A 20,634-nucleotide genomic window follows, 5' to 3' on the forward strand; every position below is an offset into this window, starting at 1 on the left:
AACAACGTATTTATTATATTGATAATAACCCTCTCATTGGTGCCACGCAATTGCCATACCTAGGCTAATACCTTTGTACGAACATATTCGTGCATTGGCTTTGGCACAAGAAGAGGAGGAAAAGGAGGAAGAGGAGGAAGAGGAGGAAGAGGAGGAAGAGGAGGAAGAGGAGGAAGAAGAGGAGAATAATTATTTAGAAGTCCCCCCCGCGGGTTAATCTCGCGATATGTGAATGAAGTCTCCCTCCTGCGAATAATCCGGAGGGAGTAAAATTATTTCATGGATTATTAACATTTTTCTTTTTTGTGTGCATTTTGTTACAGTGACCGAGTGCTTTTTTTTCTTGGATTTGTTAAACATTTTTTTTTGTGTGTATTTTGTACGACATTTTTTTTTCTTGGACATTTCTTTTTTGTACTTTTTAAGTGACTTTCGTATTGACTTTTGTACTTTTTTTTGTGACTTTCTACCTCAACCTGGTGAGTTTTTTTAATTTTTTTCTTTTTTTATTTTTTACTCGGCGGCGGTGGCGATGGGCGCGGCGGGCGCGGCGGGCGCGGCGGCGGCGGCGGCGACCCCCCCCCCTCCCCCCTCCCCCCTCTGACGTCATGTCCACGCGTCCAATTCGTTATTTATCTTTTGGTAATTATTTATCACGGTGCTCTGAAGGCATCAATCGTCGACGCTGTTTACATTCAATGGCACTGGGTCGCCCAACACGCGCCGTCCCCCCCTCCCCTCTCCCCGGAGCTCCTCGGTTGCGCACAGTTCCCCCCGCACACCCGCACCCCCCTCAACGCTTCTGAGTTAGAACCCGCCTTATATTCCTACTCTAGTGAAACCATTAAAAATTTGTTCCGAGGCTGATTGGGGTCTGATAAAATGACGACTACGAAGATGACAGGCGTCTGAAGGAATATACTGACGAGAATGGAATGTGAACTTTATGGTATGATATGAATGACTTTATAACTTAGATTGAAGGAAGGAAATTGATTCTTTGCATTGCTCCGAGGTCGCTCGTGGACTCCGGCAAAATGATGCCAGCGATAAGAAGGACGACGAACGTCTGAAGGGAATATGCTTGTCCTGGCGAGAACGAAATTTTATGGTATGATACACAGCTTAGATCGAAGGAAACTGATTTTCTGTATATATGAGATACAAATCACGTTTTTTTCTTAAGCCGAAAGATTTTTCCACACCCAATAGCTAACGAAACTATTAAAATTTGTTCCGGGTCTGCTCGCGGGGTCTGACAAAATGGTGCCAGCAATAAAAAGGATGACGAGCGTCTGAAGGGAATATGCCTGTCCTGACGAGAACGGAATGCGAATTTATGGTATGATACACATCTTAGATCGAAGGAAACTGATTCTCTGTATAAATGAGATACAAATCACACATTTTGCTTAAGACGAAAGATTTTTTTCCAAACCTAATAGCTAACGAAAAACTATTAAAATTTGTTCCGGGACCGCTCGTGGGTCCGACAAAATGGTGCCAACGGTAAGAAGGATGACGAACGTCTGAAGGGAATATACTCGACCCCAGCGCTAATGGAAAAGATTTTTTGCGGTACGATACGCAGAACGCCCCGAAAGTAGGAATTTACTTTGTATATATATGGGAATTTGTTACTTTGTATATATGGGATGTAAATCGAGTTTTTCTTAAGACGAAAGATTTCTCGACACTTAATAGCTAGCGAAACTTAAAAATTTGTTTCGAGATCGCTGTTTCAGGATTCGATAAAACGATATCTGCGACAAGAAAGATGAGGAAAGTCTGAAGGAAATATACCTGACGAGAATGGAATGCGATAGGAAAACAGGAACGAACAAGTTCGCACTAAATGTTTTCCTAACGAACTCGGAGCTATATGAAGCTCTTATTCTATAACAAACGTAATGTCTGAAAATTTTTTTAGATATTTCTAGCTTGAAGCAGCGTAGCGCGTTAATTTTTAGGTTGGAGTGAAAAGAAAATAAGAGGGGCAAAGACAGGAATTTAAGTTACAAAATCATTAAGTTATTGTTATATCGTTGTACATATTATATCAATTCATAAATAAAAGTTACAAATTATTTGATTTGAGAAAATAATACGAAAAGAATTTCATTAAATCTCAGAGAAGTTAATTCCACAAATATTATATCGAAATACATATCCAGAAATGTTAAATCGTTTATTTGCGTACGTACATTGCAGCGATTTCGAGATAATTTCCTTTCAAACTGAGTTTTACAATATCGCTATCTATGTAACTTTTTGGAAGGTTTAATTCTATTTCTTTTATAAGATATTGCGCGCATTTGTTAACATTATCGGTCACGTTTTGTAAATGTTTTAAGTGCACGTCGACACATTTCACAATATTTTTCAAACCGTGAAAAGTACTCTTCTGCATCACAATTGCGACAGCATAGGTTTTATGCCTCTTCGTCGGTGGCTGCGAATCCGTAGTCGTTCCTCGATGTTGAATTTCGATATTTCCTATAGTGGCCTCTTCATTTTCTTTATACGCCAGTAATATGGACCGTGTCCCATAAGAGGAGGTAAAGTTGATCGCAACATTTTTGACAATGATAGGGTCCGATCTCGATTTCTTGTTAGCGTTAAATACTCGTCGATAAGCCCCATGTTGTTTAGAAATTGTTGCCAGGAATCAGCGTCGAAATAAATTCCTTCTGCATAATTACCGGTTAATTTAACCGGTACAAAAATTTGGCACAAAAATTCCTTCGTTTGTCATTTTGCAATCCAACGTATATCCTTTTCGTGTGAGAGATGTTGAGTCCATATGTTGTCGAGAGATCATATGGAACTTGTCGTTTCGTTTCTCGTTACAATTTCCCTTCGGAATATCGCAGATGTACTTGCGCCTCTCGGAATCGGGGGCATTGCTCGGTTCTGGAGTATTACGCTTCTCGGTATCGAGAACAGCTTTTCGGCTCGCCATTGTTCCTGTTTTCTTCTCAAATGTAACTAATAATCACAAGCGTCGAAATGAGAGACTACTTCGGATTTACGAAGTTGAAACCTCGAAGGATGACACTCGAATGAACCGAGGGCTGACGAATTCGTCGAGCTCATCGACTTATCTACTAAGAAAAAAGAACTGCGCACGCAGATGGGCAAATGAAAATTATAAAATTTAAAAAATTTTTTAAATTTAAAAAATTTTAAAAGATTTAAAAATTTTTAAATTTTAAATTGTAAAATTATAAAATCTTTTAAACTTTAGATTTTCTAGATTTTTAAAACTTCTTCGCAAAATATTTTTTAATAAACCTAGAAACTACAAAATAAGGGAGTTAGAGATGTTTCTTGAGTGAGGAGTTTGTTTTCTTTTGCTATGTTTTAGCTAGAGAAATAGAAAAGAAAAGAAAAGGTGAGAGAATAGAAAAGGTGTAACCTGTATTAAGAAGAATTTTGGCCTGTCCAATGGTGCATTTTCTGCGGGCCACCCTCTTTTCAGAGTGTGCGAGTAAGATTTTCAAAGTATAAATCCGCGCGGAATTATAGAAAAGTCTATTTCCGAGATTATACTTTCTCGGGGTGACTTGGCCGGTTTTTACATTACTGCGCCGATTCGTTCGCTGTCTTAATTCTAAAATAGTGAAGGAGTGAAAAAATGGCACTCTGTGAAAAATTAAGAAGATTTTTTTATCGTGTGCGCGAATATCAACCCGACGATAAACGCGAGTGCTTATATTTCATTATTAACAAGTGAAGAAGAAACAAATTACATCACAATTGCAAAATTCGTACTGGAGTGCTCGAAAACCCTATTGAGCATTATGTTTAGATTAGGGTATTTCGCGGACAAAAGACTTTTGAATATTGTAAAAGAATATATAACCGGTGCAATGGCTGGCGTGGGGGAGGATGATGCTGGCGGACGTATCGCTTATTTATTTTACAAGATGCACCGGAGGAGATAAATATTTATTTTTAAAGTAATTGAAATTAGAATATGTAGGTATAAAAAATTCTAAATTTACATATTTTTTAAGCGAGAGGTAACATCGCGGTTATACATCTGTACCAACTACGAGGATTGAGACGCCACACCGAAGATGAGGCGGAAGGAGTAAACGAGCGTGAGTAAAATAATAGAAAATTGATATAATTGAAAATCTAGATTTCTAAATTTTCAGATTTTTAAATTAAAATATCGAATTTTTAGAACGAGTGCGAATGCGGATAGACGTGCAACCTAAGGAGGAGGGTATCTCAACGGTTGATCTAGTTTCAGGTAAGAAAATAGCAAATATTGCTTTCAAAATTATCTCACTGAATATCGAATTCAATTAATAAAAGCTTAATTTTGTTTCAGATGCGGAAGAAAATATCGATGAGGAGTCGACTCTGAGCGAAGCCGACACCGAAATTTACACACCGCGTGAGTAATTATTTAAAATAATAAAAGTTATAAAACTCGTATTAGCTAATTCTTGAAAAAAAGATAATAATAATAATAATAACAATGACTTCTTTCTTTTTTTTTAGTACAAGCAAACGACCTGGATGAATCCGAATATGGAGAAGAAGAAAATGAGTAGGAAAACGAAGAAGAACATGAAGAAGATGTAGATGAAGAAGGAGAAGAAGTTGACGAAGAAAGACAAGAAGATAGAGAAGGAGAAGAAGATGACGATGACGATGATGAGGAAAAAGACGATGGCGAAGAAAATGAAAACAGCAGAAGAGCCTTTGAGCAAATGTGCGATGGGCTTTTAGAAGAAGAGATCAAGGTTTTCCATCAGTGCGAAACATGGACGGGCTATTCTCCGGAAAATTATGAAAGTAAATTTAATATTATTTTTAAATTTTAAGATAATTTATTCTTTCCGATAAATTTATAATTAAATGTTTTTTTTGCTAGATTAATACGCTCTATAAAAGCTTTGTAAAAGCGAAGAGGAAAGCTGCTCAAGGTAAGAGGTACCTTCGGTATACTGGAATCTATTCGCTAACATAAAAATCGAGTATAATTAAAATATTCATCATTAATATTTTTTGTTTCTCATTTTCAGTATAAACAGGAGGAGGCATTTCACGCGAAGAAGAACAAGAAGATCGTTATTTACACCGGCTTCAGAACCACGGATTTTCAATAGCATCACCAACAGCAACATCAGCAACAGTAGCAGCAGCATCAGCAGCAGCAGCAGCAACAGCAGGAGCACCGGTTAACCGACGAGGATGCCGCGGTCCTCGACAGCGACATGGTCAGTGAAAATTTCACTTATATTGAATTATGGGCGGAAAACTCGCGTAAATTTCAAAAATTTAAAGTACTAGGTAGGGAGGCGACATTCGCGATACGTCCTCTCGCGAAAGGTGCTAGTGATATCGTGAATTATTTAGAAAACGCGTTTCGCGAAATCCACGCGTATGCGATACGTTTGAGCGGACCGGGCGATTACGTGGGGTTATCCTTCGATTCGACAAATTTATCGCATGGCCCGGCAGGTCTTTCGTTTCGTCCGGCGCGAGACTTGACTCACGAGGACATATGGAAACTCGTGAGTTCGGTAGCACAAAGCGCCAGGAGCGCGATATCGCGATGGATTTCACCATACGCGTTTTTAACGTAGCGATACGTTTGGGGCGAGGGGAATCAAATAAATTAACGCGAGAAAGCGTCGCGAAACGCTCGATTTTACAAATAAAAAATTCCGACAATCTATGCCTTCCTCGCTCCCTCGCGGCGAGGATTTAGCTGCGAACGTGGTACTCTGCGCACGGGAGAATTGCACGAACGGTGGGAATCGGTAAGATACGCGACTTCTTCGTTACAGCGTGAGTTGGCGATTGAGTTAACGAGGAGCGCAGGTATCGTGATCCCCGAGGAAGGTTGCGGATATAATGAAATCGAGCGTTTTCAATGGTTTCTCGTCGCGGAAAATATCGCTATAATAATTTATAATTTTAGTAGTTTTGGCCGAGGTGAAAAACCGAGGTACGACGGTCGCACATTACTCGCCTCCCTCGGACGCGAACCTTCGTATACATTAAATATAATGTATTACGAGAATTCGCGTTATTATAACCCTATATTAAATTTAAGAGCTGCAGGCGGTTCGCGCGGTGGTTACTGCGAAACGTGCAACGAGGGCTTTCGAAACGATAAGGGACATCGTTGCGCAAAAAAATGCCCTCGTTGTCGCGCCTCACCTCCGTGCGTAAATCGTGATAGAGAAATAATTAGGTGCGAAGCGTGTAATCGTACGTTTTTCGGTAATTCTTGTTTCGAGCGTCACCGAACGGAAAAATCATATAACGGGAAATCTCGCGCGAGCATATGTAATTCCGTTAAAATTTGTAGCGATTGCGGGCGATTTATACGTGCAAACACGGTACATAAATGCGACACGCTCTTTTGTAAAACATATCGTTCGTTACAACCGTCGAATCTTCTATGTTTCATGCGTCCTCTTGCTCGTAAAGCTAATGATCCCGGCGAGGGTACAAGTGCCCTGATAATGCGAGCAGAAAAAAAGGTATGTGAACATGAAAATGATAACGTTGCGATGAACGAACAAACAAACAGTCGTGTCGCGTTTATATTTTACGATTTTGAAACGCGGCAAGACGAGACGCTCGTAGGTACCGAAAACGTGAGAATTCATGTACCGACTCTTTGCGTAGCGCAACAAATTTGCGTAGCATGTGCAAACGAAAACGACATGACGGTGCGATGCTGATGGTGCGGAATGCGCAAGTTCGTATTCCGTCTCGACCCCGTGAAACAATTTGTCGATTTCGCAATGCGAACGACAAAATGTTTCAAACAAATTATTTGTATCGTGCATAATGCGAAAGCGTTCGACGCGCAATTTATCTTAAAATATTTTGTAGAAAATCCGAAGAGCACCCATGAATCACGCGTTATTTTGAACGGAACAAAAATCGTCGTAATGACGGTCGGACATACGAAGTTTATCGATAGCATTAATTATATGCCGATGCGTTTTATCCGATTTACCTAAGGCCTCTGGTCTAAGCGATAATCGGATCGAATAAAGGCTGTTTCCCGCACTTATTTAATACTATCGATAACCAATCGTATATAAGATCAATTCCTGATGCTAGATATTATTCTCCCGATCACATGTCGCCGGAAGAACGCGAAAAGTTCCACGCATGGCACGCGGAAATAGTTCGTGAAAATTATATTTTTGACTTTCAACGCGAAATTATCAGATATTGTCGAAACGACGATATCCTCCAACGAGCATGCATCGTTTTTAGGAAAATATTTTTAGAACGTGGAAACACGTGTCCGTTTGAGGAATGTATGACTATCGCTTCCACATGCATGAGAGTTTTTCGTAAAAACTTTTTGCGTGAGGAGGAAATAGGAGTCATTCCGTCGGGCGGTTCCAAAAACGTTGACAATTACAGAAGCAATCGCACAAAGCTCTACAGTGGCTGGTATGGATGGAACGTGAACTCGGACATCCCATTATCCACGCGGGGCGAGGCCGCGAATATAAAGTCGATGGCACGCCCGTTGATGGATATTACGAAACGGTTACGGAAAATGGGATGCTGGGTGCTACAATTTCACGGTTGTTTCTGGCATGGGTGCCCTTCGTGCTTTAAAGTAAATCGCGATAGTACGCTTTCGTCTGCGAATCGCGGGGATACGATCGACGCGCGCTACGAACGGACGCTCGCGATGTCATGGCGCCTTCGTAAACGCGGTTACCACGTGATGGAGAAATGGGAATGCTCCTTCGACCGAGAAATTTCGAATAATAGAGAAATGCAGAATTTTCTTAAGGATCATCCGTCGATAAAGAACACTCCTCTCGATCCTCGCGAAGTGTTTTATGGTGAACGCACGGGAAATATCGTCACGCGATACGAAGTTTCAGGTACGGAAAAAATACGTTTACATCGACGTATGTTCTCTGTATCCTTTCGTATTGAAAACCGGTTTTCCCGATCGGGCATCCTAAAATTTACGTAAGGCAAGAGTGTTCTTCGTTAATCGGGGGATCACCAAATTATAATTTCAACTCGATCGAAGGTCTCGTGCGATGTAAAGTACTCCCACCACGTGATCTCTTTCATCCGGTACTACTGTATCGCGTACAAGGTAAATTATTGTTTGCGTTATGTCGGAGTTGCTGCGAAACGTTCTCATAAGTTGAGTGTACTCACGAGAACCCAGTGGATCGAGAATTCGAGGGTACCTGGGTATCTTGTGAATTACGCAGAGACGTCGAGAAGGGTTATCTCGTGACGCATGTGAGCGAAATTTGGGAATATAAAGTCGCGCGATACGATAGCGATACTCGTCAAGGCGGACTGTTTGCCGAATATATTAATACTTTTTTGCAATTAAAACAAGAAGCGAGCGGCCGAGCGAATGCAGGGAAAACGCTGACGATGATGCTAAGGAGTGTTACCTTCGGGAATATGAAGAAACCGAGGGTATCACACTCGACAGGCGAAACATCGCGCGCAATCCCGGTTTACGTTCGGTCGCTAAGCTTTGTTTAAATTCATTTTGGGGAAAATTAGGTCAACGATCCAATTTGCCGAATACCGAAATTATAAAATCTCACCAGCAATTTATGACTTTGCTTACAAGTCCTGAGCAAGAGATAACCGGTATATTACCCGTAAACGACGAGGTAATATATGTTTCGTGGCGACTCCGAAAAAAGGCGGTCGTGCATTCTCCGCTTACGAACGTTGTGATCGCGGCATACACAACGGCGCAAGCACGATTAAAATTGTACAGTTACTTAGAATTATTGAATAAACGGGTTTTATATTACGACACGGATTCGTGTGTATATGTTAGTACCGAATGAGTATGAACCGCGTACGGGGAATTTCCTGGGCGATATGACAGAAGCTCGAGAGCTACGGCCGCGGTAGCTACATCGAATCGTTCATTTCCGGTGGTCCGAAATTCTACACGTACATTGTTCGTACTCCGTCGGGGTGCACACACATGTAAAATTAAGGGTATTACTTTAAATTCATCGAATAGCGGGTTAATAAATTTTAGTAATATTAAGAATATGTTAATAGAAAAGGAAAGAACAAGACGAGACGAAGCCGGTCCATCGCTAAATCTACATTTCAGTGCTATTCGACGCGCAGCGTTTCGCGTTCGTTTCACGACGTTGTTACGCGAGATGAAACAAAGATATGCTCACCGGTATTGCTGAAACGTAGATTTATTAATAACCGTTATTCGGTTCCGTATGGTTAAGCACCGGAATAAATTTTCTCGTTCTAATCTTTCTTAAATAATCGAGTTTTCCGCTCCTAGTCAAAGATTGTAAGAAATTTTTGTAAAATATATTTTTCAGAGAACGAGATGTAAAAATAATGTAAATGTGTACATGTGCCAATATTAATTTATATCTTAAGTAAATATTGTAATTTTAAAATTAAGAAGTTTTATTTTTATAAAATTGATTTTTGATTTATTTTAAATAAATCTATAAAAATTATATTTCTTAAAACATATTTAAAATGTCTCTAGTTTCGCGTAAATCGGGTTTCGCAGGATAGCGTCGGTCAGATATGGTCAGGATTCGGTAAGAGAAATAAAATATCGTGAGCCTCTTTAGTTTATATATATCTAAGTCTATATTTACAGTTCCGACTGACGGCGGTTTTTTGTATGTACAATATTTACAAGTATCTTTCGGAATTTCGCCGTTGGTACGATGAAAAGACGCGCGGTTTCTATGTATTGTATAATCGCTCGGCTCGCGGTCGGTACTCCGAATTCGGCGCGTTCACGGTAGGCGCGGCGCGGACGTGACGGTGCTCGGGCTTTCGGTCGGCTTGTTGTGACGGATCAGCTGTTTGCGTGTATGGTTTGTCAGGGATTCGTGCTATGACGCTTCGAATGCAGGAAGCTCCCTGCTTCTCGATCGTCAGAGGAAGGTGTGCACAAGGGCTTACTTTTCGGAGCCCAGATTGAGAAGCTCCTCAATCTGTGAATAACTTGTGCGCTTGTGGAGCGATCGGCCAGAAGCTCCTGGCACGATAGGTAGCACCCTAGATCGCTTTTGGAGATGACTGGGAGTATCGAGAGCAGTACTGAACTGGCTACTGTCTCGCCGGAGATAGGGTCTCGATTATCTCTCGAAGTCGCCTAATATACCCGAGCCGGCCGTCGGTCGGGAGTCGTCGGGTACGGGTCGGCCGAACTCGGGTCGGGGTAGTTCCGGGGGATGCCTTTGCCGGAATCCTCGCAATAATTCGCCGAACGCGCTCGGGAATTCCGCGAGGATGTTCGGTAGCGCGGTCGGTAGCGGGGCCGGCGGCGGTGGCCTTACCGTGTGCGTATTTGTCCACGCAGCGCGCACGTGAAGCCGCGTGATCTCTGGTTTGCCGCGTCCGTTGTTCGACGGGATTTTCACGACGGTGGGATCGCGGAAAGATCGCCATGTCGGCGCCCCGACGATCGGGGACGCTTTAATATTATTAATAATTGAGGGGGATGAGTTGGGTGTCGTTATATGTTCTTTCCCGTAACTCCTTTCCGCCTTCCTTCCGCCATTTTAAAAAAATAAATATATTTACATGCACAGAAAAAAATTTGATTTCTTTAATTTCCTTTTCTCGCTGTATTTTTTATAAAAACGATACCTTTTATAGAGAAGATAAAAAAATATATATAGAACAAATTATAAAAAAGATTTTTTATTTCATATAAAAATATTTTATATTTAAGGAAAATGATTTTATCTTTAATTTTTTAACGCAACCTATATGGCTAGCTTATAACGCTGTTCCGCTGGCGCGAGCATCTTCGAGGATAAGCTTGCTCACACCGCGGGGGTGAATCAGCTCGCCCCGCGGTGTTTTTCGCTAGCCCCCGCGGGGGAACGCTGGCGCGAGCGTATCTTCGCCGCGATGGGCTCCCCGGTCGCTGGGATAAGTTTACAGCTCCCTCACAACCATCAGCCTTTATGAAATCGCGCACAGACGCGAATCTGGTATTTCGTAAAATGGATGTACGGTGAAAACATCTGTGGATGTCAATTGTGTGCGGTCCCACAGGATGTGGGAAAACGTGGGAAAACGATTTTTGTGAAGAGATTTCTTCGTCATTTATCCGAAATGGCCGATGTACGTTTCGAAAGAATTTTGCTTTATTACGCGGAGTGGCAGGATGCTTATCAACAGCTACAATACGAAACTCGAGATTTCGTTGCGGAGATCGAATTTCACGAGGGATTACCGCATCCGGAAGATTATTCTAACGATCCAGCTCGTCCGAAATTGATAATAATTGACGATCTTATGAGGGAATCGTCTTCGAAGCGATCGTAGATCTGTTTACCAAGGGAAGTCATCATAAAAATCTCAGCGTAATTCTCATCACACAAAATCTCTTTCATCAGGGGCGCGGACAACGCGACATATCTCTAAACGCGAATTACTTTGTGGTTTTCAAAAATCCCCGGGATCGCGCGCAAATTCGTCATCTCGCTCGTCAAGTCTATCCGAACGATCCAAAGTTTCTCGAGGAAGCGTGCCACGTCCCAACCTCACGGATATTTATTGCTTGATCTAAACCAATCGACTCCGGACGAGTATCGTTTTCGCACGAGCATATTTCCCGATGATACGAATTACGTTTATGTAGCGCGCAGATCCTTTTCCGGAAGTTTCGTATAAAAGTATCGTCCACACATTCTCTCGCGGCAGTCGCGCAAGTTCCTCGCGATGAAGAAGAGAATGTCATCGATTAATGCGAGAAAAATCGCGGAATGCTCGATCGGTAAGAAAAATATCTGTCTTCTCGAAGCGCTGTGTTATTCGAACAAAAATCAGCGCGCCTCTTTCTTATGCTGGGTAGACGAAAAATTCATTCGCTGTATCTGTCAGTGCGTTTTCAATACTCTCAAGGGTAACGTTCCGCTCAAACGCAGTGAAAAAAATCGTTTAAGCAAATATAAAACAACTTTGCGTCACTTAGCGAGAAAACGTTGTAATTGGAAAAGTAAGAAAAAGCTATTACTACAGCGAGGCAGATTTTTATCGTATCTTATCGGGCCTATACTATCCTTCCTATTTTCAAAAATTATCGGAGGATAGTTCGAGAGAAAAGAAATCGTGTTATGGAAAGGGCAAAGAAGATGGTCTTGATTTCCACAGATAATCTCGAAAGAATGCAGCATCGGCTCCAACAACAACATCCGGTAATAGGCACAACGAAAAACGTCGCACGACAGAATTTGGAGATGATACAAGGAGAAAATTTAAATTCCGTACAAACACCCGGTACGCCTTTATCACGACTCGATTCAGATATGAGCAGGATTCTTAATTCACCCACTCCGCGCGATGTAAGCGAGAAATGGAAATTGTATAAGGAAGTACTTTGGCGATATCTTCATTTTGATAAAACGCAAAAGGAAGATTCGACGCGTAACGACGCCGATGAGAACAATTCAGATGCGCGGGAGGGAGACGTAGCGGAACAGGCGCGCGAATCACCGAGCAAATCTCCTCATCTCGAAGAGTATGTAAGTAATACACTACGGACCGAGTCTTTGCGTAGGCACGAGCGGCAAAGCGTCGAAAAAATATTAGAAAATGTGCCGAAAAGTTTTCGTGCCAAGACACTTTTGAAACATTTGATTGATAAAGCAGTAATCGCGAGAATTACTTGGAATGAAGAAGGAATCGTGACTATCGAGGGTAACGTTATAAAAGATTCGAATATCACGGAACTGATAAACGATGCGATGCGCGAAAGAAAAACCGTGAAAGCAATAGGAAGAGATCAGTTTGCACGATTACTGCGTACGACGAACACCCCTGTACTCGTAGGAAATAAGGAATTGTTAGCAACCACATTTGTCAAGATATTATTACCACCACGAGCGAGTTCCACCCCGAAAATACCAAGAAAACTTTCAACGACGACGACGACGACGACGACGACGACGACGACGACGACGACGACGGTGACGAGGAGGGTACGACGCATGAGAAAGGGAAAAAAACGCAAGACCGAAGAAGAAGAGCGAGCGAAGTGCGCATTGTTTCTTTCGCCGCGTTTTCGTAAAGACGATATCCCTATAACCTTCGTGAAAGATTCTCGACAGGCAAGAAAGAGACGCTTACTCGATTGGAGTGAATTGAAATAACCAGACTTGAAAATTTGTATTACGATCCAGTGCACTATGCGGGGTATTCGGCAACGGATAACTTGTCGCGCGCCGCTAAACCGAATTTCTCTCGTAAAGAAGTAGCTCGCTGGCTCGAATCGCAAGACGCGTACACACTGCACCGCCCCTCGAAGCGAAAATTTTCACAATTACGTTACAACGTGATGAATATCGACGATCTGTGGGAGGCCGATTTGATCGAACTCCGTAGTCTCAAGAGTTATAACGACGGATTTTCTTATCTGCTCGTGATTATCGACGTACTTAGCAAATTCGTCTGGGTGGAACCGCTGCGGGATAAAACGAGTAATTGCGTGACAAAGGCTTCCAAAACATTCTCTCGAGAAGCGATGGACGAGCGCTCGTGTACTTACAAACCGACAAGGATAAAGAATTTACCGCACACCCGCTGCAAGATTTTCTGAAAGAAAGAGGCATACGTTATCGCGTAGCTCGCAATCCATACATCAAAGCCGCTGTCGTTGAAGGCTTCAATAGAACGTTGAAGGAGCGAATGTGGCGCTATTTTACGCATAAAAACACGCGGCGTTACATCGATGTGTTGCAAGATATTGTGCGCGCTTACAATCACACCCGTCATTTGTCCATCAGGATGCAACCGGCGACCGTTACGAGAGAAAATGTCGCACGCATTTGCAAAACGCATCGCACGCGAAAATATGGAACGATGTAGAGGGGAGAGAGAGAAGAGAGCGTCGAAAGTAATAGAACAAAAAGCTAAATTCGATGTTAACGATCTCGTATGCGTCAGTAGAGCGAAAGTTTCGAGCACTTTCGAGAAAGTATACGAAGCGCGGTGGAGCGAGGAAATATTTTGAGTTTGTCACGTTCTCCATTAGCGAAAACCCCGCGTGTACGAATTGTGCGATTTATCGGGTGAACACATCGATGGGATTTTTTATGAACAAGAATTAGCACGGGTCAATAAAAACTTGGCGGAAGAAGAGTTTATCGTCGAGCGCATGATAAAGAGCAGAGGACGTGGTGCTAATAAACAGTTGCTAGTTAGCTGGCAAGGATAGCTCCCAACAAATTCGACAGTTGGATCTCCGCTTCGAGTTTAACTTTTCTTCAAGATGGAGGAGGAACAATTTTTCATGGTTCTTCCGAGCGATAACAGTAAGAAATATTTTCCGGGAAATACAATCTCTTCTTTCATCACACAATTACCTCACAGTGTATATTTATTCGGAGAATGGGAAGTCGCGCTTAGCGAGATTCAATTTCCCTCTAGTCTCTTCCACGTACGTCAAAGAGATAATAAGATTAGATTTGCCGATTTAAAGAGCGTAAAGGATGAGAAAAATGCTGATAAGTTTACGGTGAAAGAATTGCATTTACAGGCAGGGGTTTATGAAAATACAGAGGAACTTATTTACGCGATTAATAAAGAGTGCAGACGCACCGATTCGCATTTTACTTTCGAACTACAAAAATGCTCAAGTGGTAATGTCCGTATAAACATCGATTGTGACGACAACTGTACTCTCATTCATTATATAAATCTGCCAGCTAATATTTTTCAAATATTGAGGATCAACATCGATGATACCGGCACAATTTACCGGCACAAGTTATCTAATTCCAATGAATTAACGCCGTTTTTGAAACTCGGTTATGCCATCGGTAGTGGACGCGCAGTATCTTTCTGGACTGTAGAACCCTGTAGCCTATGGCACGATATCCCTGATAAAATGTACGTTTATTGCGACATTTGCGAGCCTTACATAACCGGCGATACGCGGAGTCTGCTTCTTCGAATCGTTTCAATCGATACACCCGACTGTAATTACACGTACGGGACGAATCTGGTAAAATATTTCCCCACTTTGCAATATACTCCATTGCGTTAAACGAAATTCCGTAAAATTGAAATAGAAAAAGAAATATAAAAGATCATCGTGGAGAAAAAATACCATTCGAATCCGGAACGCTGATAGTGACATTACACTTTAAACATGTCCATTAATTATCATTTGCGGTGGAAAGTTTCGGAGTTTTGAGAAAAAACTAATCACCCTATAGAATACGACGAGTATTACGAAAGGCAGAACGGTGGAGGTAGGGGAGGAGGAATTCCGCGAATTTTCGTCGGTTCACCCTATCAATGTGGCCACGGAATCGGGAGTTTCCTCGGAGGATTATTTAGAAGGGCACTTCCTTATCTAAGAAGGGGAATACATGCACTCGGGAAAGAAGCTTTACGCGCCGGAATTGGTGTGATAGAGGATGTTGAAAACAATACTCCGTTCAAGGAAGCTCTCAAAACGCGACTCAAGGAATCGGGTAGAAATCTCAAGAGAAAAGCCAGAGAAAATATAAGCGAATTAATGAAGGGATTGGGATATAAAACATCCGCAAAAATGCGCGTGGCTCAGTTTCCCTTTGGAGGGCACGACGCACGCACCGGTAAATCCGGGAGAAGCCCTGTTCGTAAACGTAGACGAGTCGGTAAAAAAAAGAAATCGACGAAAATCGGCGTGAAAAAACCGAATAAAAAATCATCGAAAAGGAAAGCAGCAGCGAAAAAAAACTAAAAAGTGGACGAAACATCGACGAAATAGCGGGAAAAAGCGCACCATATCCGATATATTCGCTTAACTGACGCGAGTGTGAATCGTAAGTTTGAGAAATATGTCTTTTCTTCCATACTTACTCGAGCGAGTTTAAAGATTGAGCTCGATCTTTTCAGTTTACCACCTACTCAAACGAGTATCGAGAGTTCACAATGGATTTATTACAAACCGGTAACTTCGCTCGCGGACGACGCACCTATAGAATTCGTCGTACGGACACGGAGAAGATTATCTAGATCTCACGCATACCATGCTAAGCCTTCGCGTACGAGTGGAAAGTTTACCCGGCCCTGGAACAGCGGCAGGAGGAAACAAAGTAGGCCCTGTAAATCATCTACTACATTCGATGTTCAACCAGATCGATGTATACTTCAATCAAAAACTCGTATCACCCCCGAACAACGCCTACGCGTACCGCGCGTACATCGAAGCATTGTTAAATTATTCTTCACCGGCAAAAACTTCCCATCTGACTTCTTCTCTCTGAGACACGGACGAGCCCGGTCAAATAGACGCGCTATTAGAATCGGGAATCCCAAATCAAGCTCTCGTAAGACCCGATACGTCCAAGGAGGTCGTTCGCTGGATCTAATAAGGCATCTTCATTGCGACGTCTTTAATCAGGATAAATTTTTAATTAATGGGGTAGAGGTTAGAATGAGACTCGTTCGCTTGAGAGATGCGTTTTGTCTCATGGAAGCCAACTCAACATCGAAAATACGTATTCTAGATGCTAGTTTGCTCATAAGAAGAGCAAAAATAAGCCCCGGAGTGTTACTCGATCATGCGAGAATGTTGAGTAAAACAACCGCCAAGTATCCTCTGACACGAGTCGAAGTTAAAACGTTCACGATTCACGCAGGAGTGGTAGGAGAATCGATTCATAACGCGATACTCGGCCAGCTTCCTAAACGCGTAATAGTCGGATTCGTCGATAACAAAGCGTTTAACGGCGATAGAAAGCTAAATCCATTTAATTTCAAAAATTACGGTATAAATTTCTTCTCGTTATATGCCAATGGCATGCAAATTCCGAGCAGACCGCTGCAACCAAATTTTTCAAAAGACGAGCCGCTCTACATCAAGACTTATAACACTCTCTTCTCGGGAACCGGCATCCATTTTCTAAACGAGGGGAATTCCATAAGCAGAGAAGATTATGCTGATGGATTCACGCTTTTCGTTTTCGATCTCACTCCCGATCTATCGGCAAATTGCGCAGGACATTGGAATCTTGTCAGACATGGAAGTTTACGATTAGAGGTACGATTCGAAAAGGCGATTACAACAACGATTAATTGTATCTTTTACGCAGAGTTCGAAAACGTGATGGAAATGGACTCTTCGCGTCAAATCATTGTAGATTTTAGCGGATAAAGACAATGGTGGGAAACCTCACCCCCCCACTGTGGTCACTTCTTATATTTACTCGAACTACAACGGAAAACAGCTTCAGTTTTACTCGACACATGAACTACGCCGTTTCGGAAAAAAGCATATTTTACATCATGGATATAATCGTCGATATACAAGGTTTCCGTGACATCGAGGGAAAATTTATATCGAAGGAAGTTGCGCTCATCGGGATTAACGAAGCTTTCTTAGATCATTGGATTGTGCTACCACCGTATCCGTTCACCGAATTACCTGAAAAATCGAGAAAAAAAAACAACTGGCTCTCGCAAAACTTTCAAGATATCGAATGGATTGACGGAACAGCCGATTCCGAACATTCACGATGAAACTACGTGAAATTGTACGACGAGTACGTTACATATAGTACGTTATATATAGCAGAGGCTGTGAGAAAGTACATTATTTGCAAAAGACGCTCGGCAGAAACATATATAATCTAGAAGGAATCTCTCTCGCATTCAAAAACTTAGCGGAAGGGGAGCATGAATTACGCTGCGGTCATCATGGGTTTCATCGAAATTCTAACAAATTTCGTTGTGCGTTGCGCAACGCGTGCAAACTGAGATACTGGATGCAATCGCAAGAAGGCAGCAGTTGTAACTCGAGCAACGATGATTTTACCGATGAAAACTTCAATGACTCCAATACAGAAAGCGGAGTTTTTACGATAAAACGAAATTTTCCGAATCTCCTTAGGTGGAAAAATAAGAGCTTGGAAACAGAACAAGCGGACTGCGAACAAATGAAAGCGGAGAAAGAAGAGCTATCGAAACTCGCACATGAAAAAAAGGAGACTTCTATCGTAAAATCCAAACAAGAGGATAAAAATATAGCGACACCAGAGAAGAGGGAAATAACCGAACCGTCTCCCCTTTCTGCGAGAGATGAATTCGCTCGAAATCTTACGGGCGCTGCGTCATCTCAGTGTCGGACATGCGGGTGTGTATCCTGCCGACAGAATCCCGATGTGGACGAAGTCGACGGCTATCGTCGCGAACACCGATAATCACGATCGCTCTGGACAACACTGGGTGCCTTCTACATAGACAAGCATGGAGAAGGCGCTTATTTCGATAGCTACGGACTACCTCCCTTGGATTCCAGATTCAATCTGCGACTTCAACGAAACTCTACTACCCATAGATGGAACATCATGCGTCTTGCAGGGCACATTTTCTCAGACTTGTGGACAATATTGCTGCGTATTTCTTTATTATTTGTCCCGCGGTTATAATCTTAATCAATTTCTCGAAACATTCAGCGAGGATTACGAAGATAATGATAGATTAATTGTACAATTATTTCATAAAATCTTTCTTCATGGAAAAAGTAAATGCAATAAATCTCATATAACATGCTGCCATATACAAATTTGTACTTTTAAGAATAAGTAAATATTAAAAAACACTATTATGAAATGATATGTACAATGATGTATTACATAATAATAATAATAATAAACTTAATGATTTTGTAACTTAAATTCCAGCTCTCTTATTTTCCCTCCAACTAAAATTAATCCTAGCTACATTACTTCAAGCTAAAAATATCTGAAACATTTTGCAGACATTGCGTTTGTCACAGGATAAGAGCTTCGTATAACCCCGAGGTCGTTAAAACATCTAAAGCGAACTTGTCCGTTCTTGTTTTCCCATCACATTCCATTCTTCGCTAGTCAGGTATAGCCCCCTTCAACACCTCGTCGTCCTTCTTGTCGCCATTTTATCGCACCCCCAATTAGACCCCCGAACAAATTCTCCTCAGGTGTCCGCCATCTTTGCACACGCCATTTTGTCGGACCCCGAATGGCCCAGACACTTTCATTTCCTCCCCCTATCTTTTCGTCTAGCATTTCGACAACCAATCACATCCCGGGCAGCTTTGGGAGCATCCAATCACGCCTGTGGGCAACTATGGGAGCGTCCAATCACACACCGGGCAATTATGGAAAAATCCAATCAGAACGCACCACTAATTATCTAATTATCTCCGGCCATGCCCCTCAGCCAATCAGAACACTCCATTTCCACGTGGAGGCCCTATCTTGACAGCTGGAGGCCCCTGGCGCCAGTGGGAAAGTGGTGGAGGTTTGTTTTGACGCCCCATAGCAGCCCACATACTACTATCATATATAATATCGGAAAACTATGAATCAAACACTAATTAAATGTTATAAGAGTTGTTTATTTAATATTATTGTAAGAATTATTTATTTAAAATATAGATAGTTATTAATTTATGCTAATTCTAGGTCTGAATTTGTGCAACACAATATTTTTTTACACCTTGAACAGCACGTTCAATGAATAGGCGTTCCTGCTATCCTCTCTCCTCACTTTATTGCGTCTAGCCGCCTAGTCCCAGCGCTAGTCCCAGCGCGCTCGACTTGCCCGCGGGCATTGGGCGCGAGCACTTGCCGACCCCTGGCCTGGGCCATACCGTTCAAGAGCAAGGTCGGAAGCGAGACGGCTAACGCTATCGCCAAGATAATTCGAGAGAGCGAAAGATGCCCGAGAAACTTGCAAATAGAGGAATGGGGAAGAAATTTTACAACGCTAATGTGCAAAAACTCTTGAAAAAACATAGCGTTAATCATTATTCCATTCGATATTGAAGGCATCTATCGTTGAACAGTTCAATTGCACATTTAAAAATGACATGTGGAAGATGTTTACACTCAATGATACTTATAAGTGGGTCGACGCGCTGCCGCGTCTCGTGTCAGATTACAACGCACGCAAACATCGCACTATTGGCATGCGACCCATTGATTCCCGCGATCGCCAAAAACCTCTTGGGCACGATGCAGCGCGATAAAGATCGCAGGTCCGGCAAAATTTAAAGTAGGTGATTCAGTACGCGTGAGCAAGTATAAGACAGCTTTCGAAAAAGGTTACACCCTAAATTGGTCCACCGAGATGTTTAAGATCATTAAAGTACAGCGTACTAATCCCGTAACCTATCTACTCGAAGACTATCGCAAAGAATTCGTTGCTGGAGCGTTCTACGAGCACGAGTTGCATCGCGCGACTCATCCGGACGTGTATCTCGTGGAGAAACTACTGCGTAAGAAAGGAGACAAGGTTTACGTCAAGTGGCTGGGATTCGATGGGTAATTCTTGGATATACAAAAATAATGTGATTTAATTTATTGTAAACAAATATAAAAATATTTATATAAATGTATACAAAAAATTTTAAATTCATTTATTGTAAAAACAAATAAAAAAAATATTTACATAAAAAAAATATTTATATAAAAAATATATACAATAAGTCTTATTTTTTCTTCCATTACATCTTCGTAAAGAAACTATACATGATGGTAACTACGATGAAACTTAAGATAATATATAAAATATATAAAACTACAGGAAATCCGTACATATGTACATATAAACTACAAGAAATACATACATATGTATATACATACGTAAACACGTACA

General features: G+C 41.8%; 2 protein-coding genes and 1 pseudogene across 3 annotated transcripts; 2 read left to right on the forward strand and 1 right to left on the reverse strand.

The window, feature by feature from the left end:
* Nucleotides 1–1,017: 1,017 nt before the first annotated feature.
* Nucleotides 1,018–2,962, reverse strand: LOC148935678 (uncharacterized; annotated as a pseudogene).
* LOC105423004 (uncharacterized) lies at nucleotides 2,830–20,532 on the forward strand. 2 transcript variants are annotated; one of them, XM_089081297.1, is made up of 6 exons: nucleotides 2,830–4,106; nucleotides 4,193–4,261; nucleotides 4,343–4,408; nucleotides 4,516–4,812; nucleotides 4,892–4,943; nucleotides 5,043–20,532. In XM_089081297.1, exon 6 carries the CDS (start codon nucleotides 12,120–12,122, stop codon nucleotides 13,152–13,154), a length of 1,035 nt encoding a protein of 344 aa, XP_088937423.1. In that variant the 5' UTR covers nucleotides 2,830–4,106; nucleotides 4,193–4,261; nucleotides 4,343–4,408; nucleotides 4,516–4,812; nucleotides 4,892–4,943; nucleotides 5,043–12,119; the 3' UTR covers nucleotides 13,155–20,532. The 2 variants fall into 2 exon arrangements, with proteins under 2 accessions (XP_088937423.1, XP_088937424.1); XM_089081298.1 differs by having other exon boundaries at nucleotides 5,043–20,525.
* LOC105423006 (uncharacterized protein F54H12.2-like) lies at nucleotides 16,430–17,149 on the forward strand. Its single transcript, XM_011632624.2, has one exon. It carries the CDS (start codon nucleotides 16,430–16,432, stop codon nucleotides 17,147–17,149), a length of 720 nt encoding a protein of 239 aa, XP_011630926.2.
* Nucleotides 20,533–20,634: the final 102 nt, after the last annotated feature.

Source organism: Pogonomyrmex barbatus, unplaced genomic scaffold (assembly GCF_055798465.1).
Source record: "Pogonomyrmex barbatus isolate J1 unplaced genomic scaffold, ASM5579846v1 scaffold4, whole genome shotgun sequence".
Taxonomy (NCBI): domain Eukaryota; kingdom Metazoa; phylum Arthropoda; class Insecta; order Hymenoptera; family Formicidae; genus Pogonomyrmex; species Pogonomyrmex barbatus.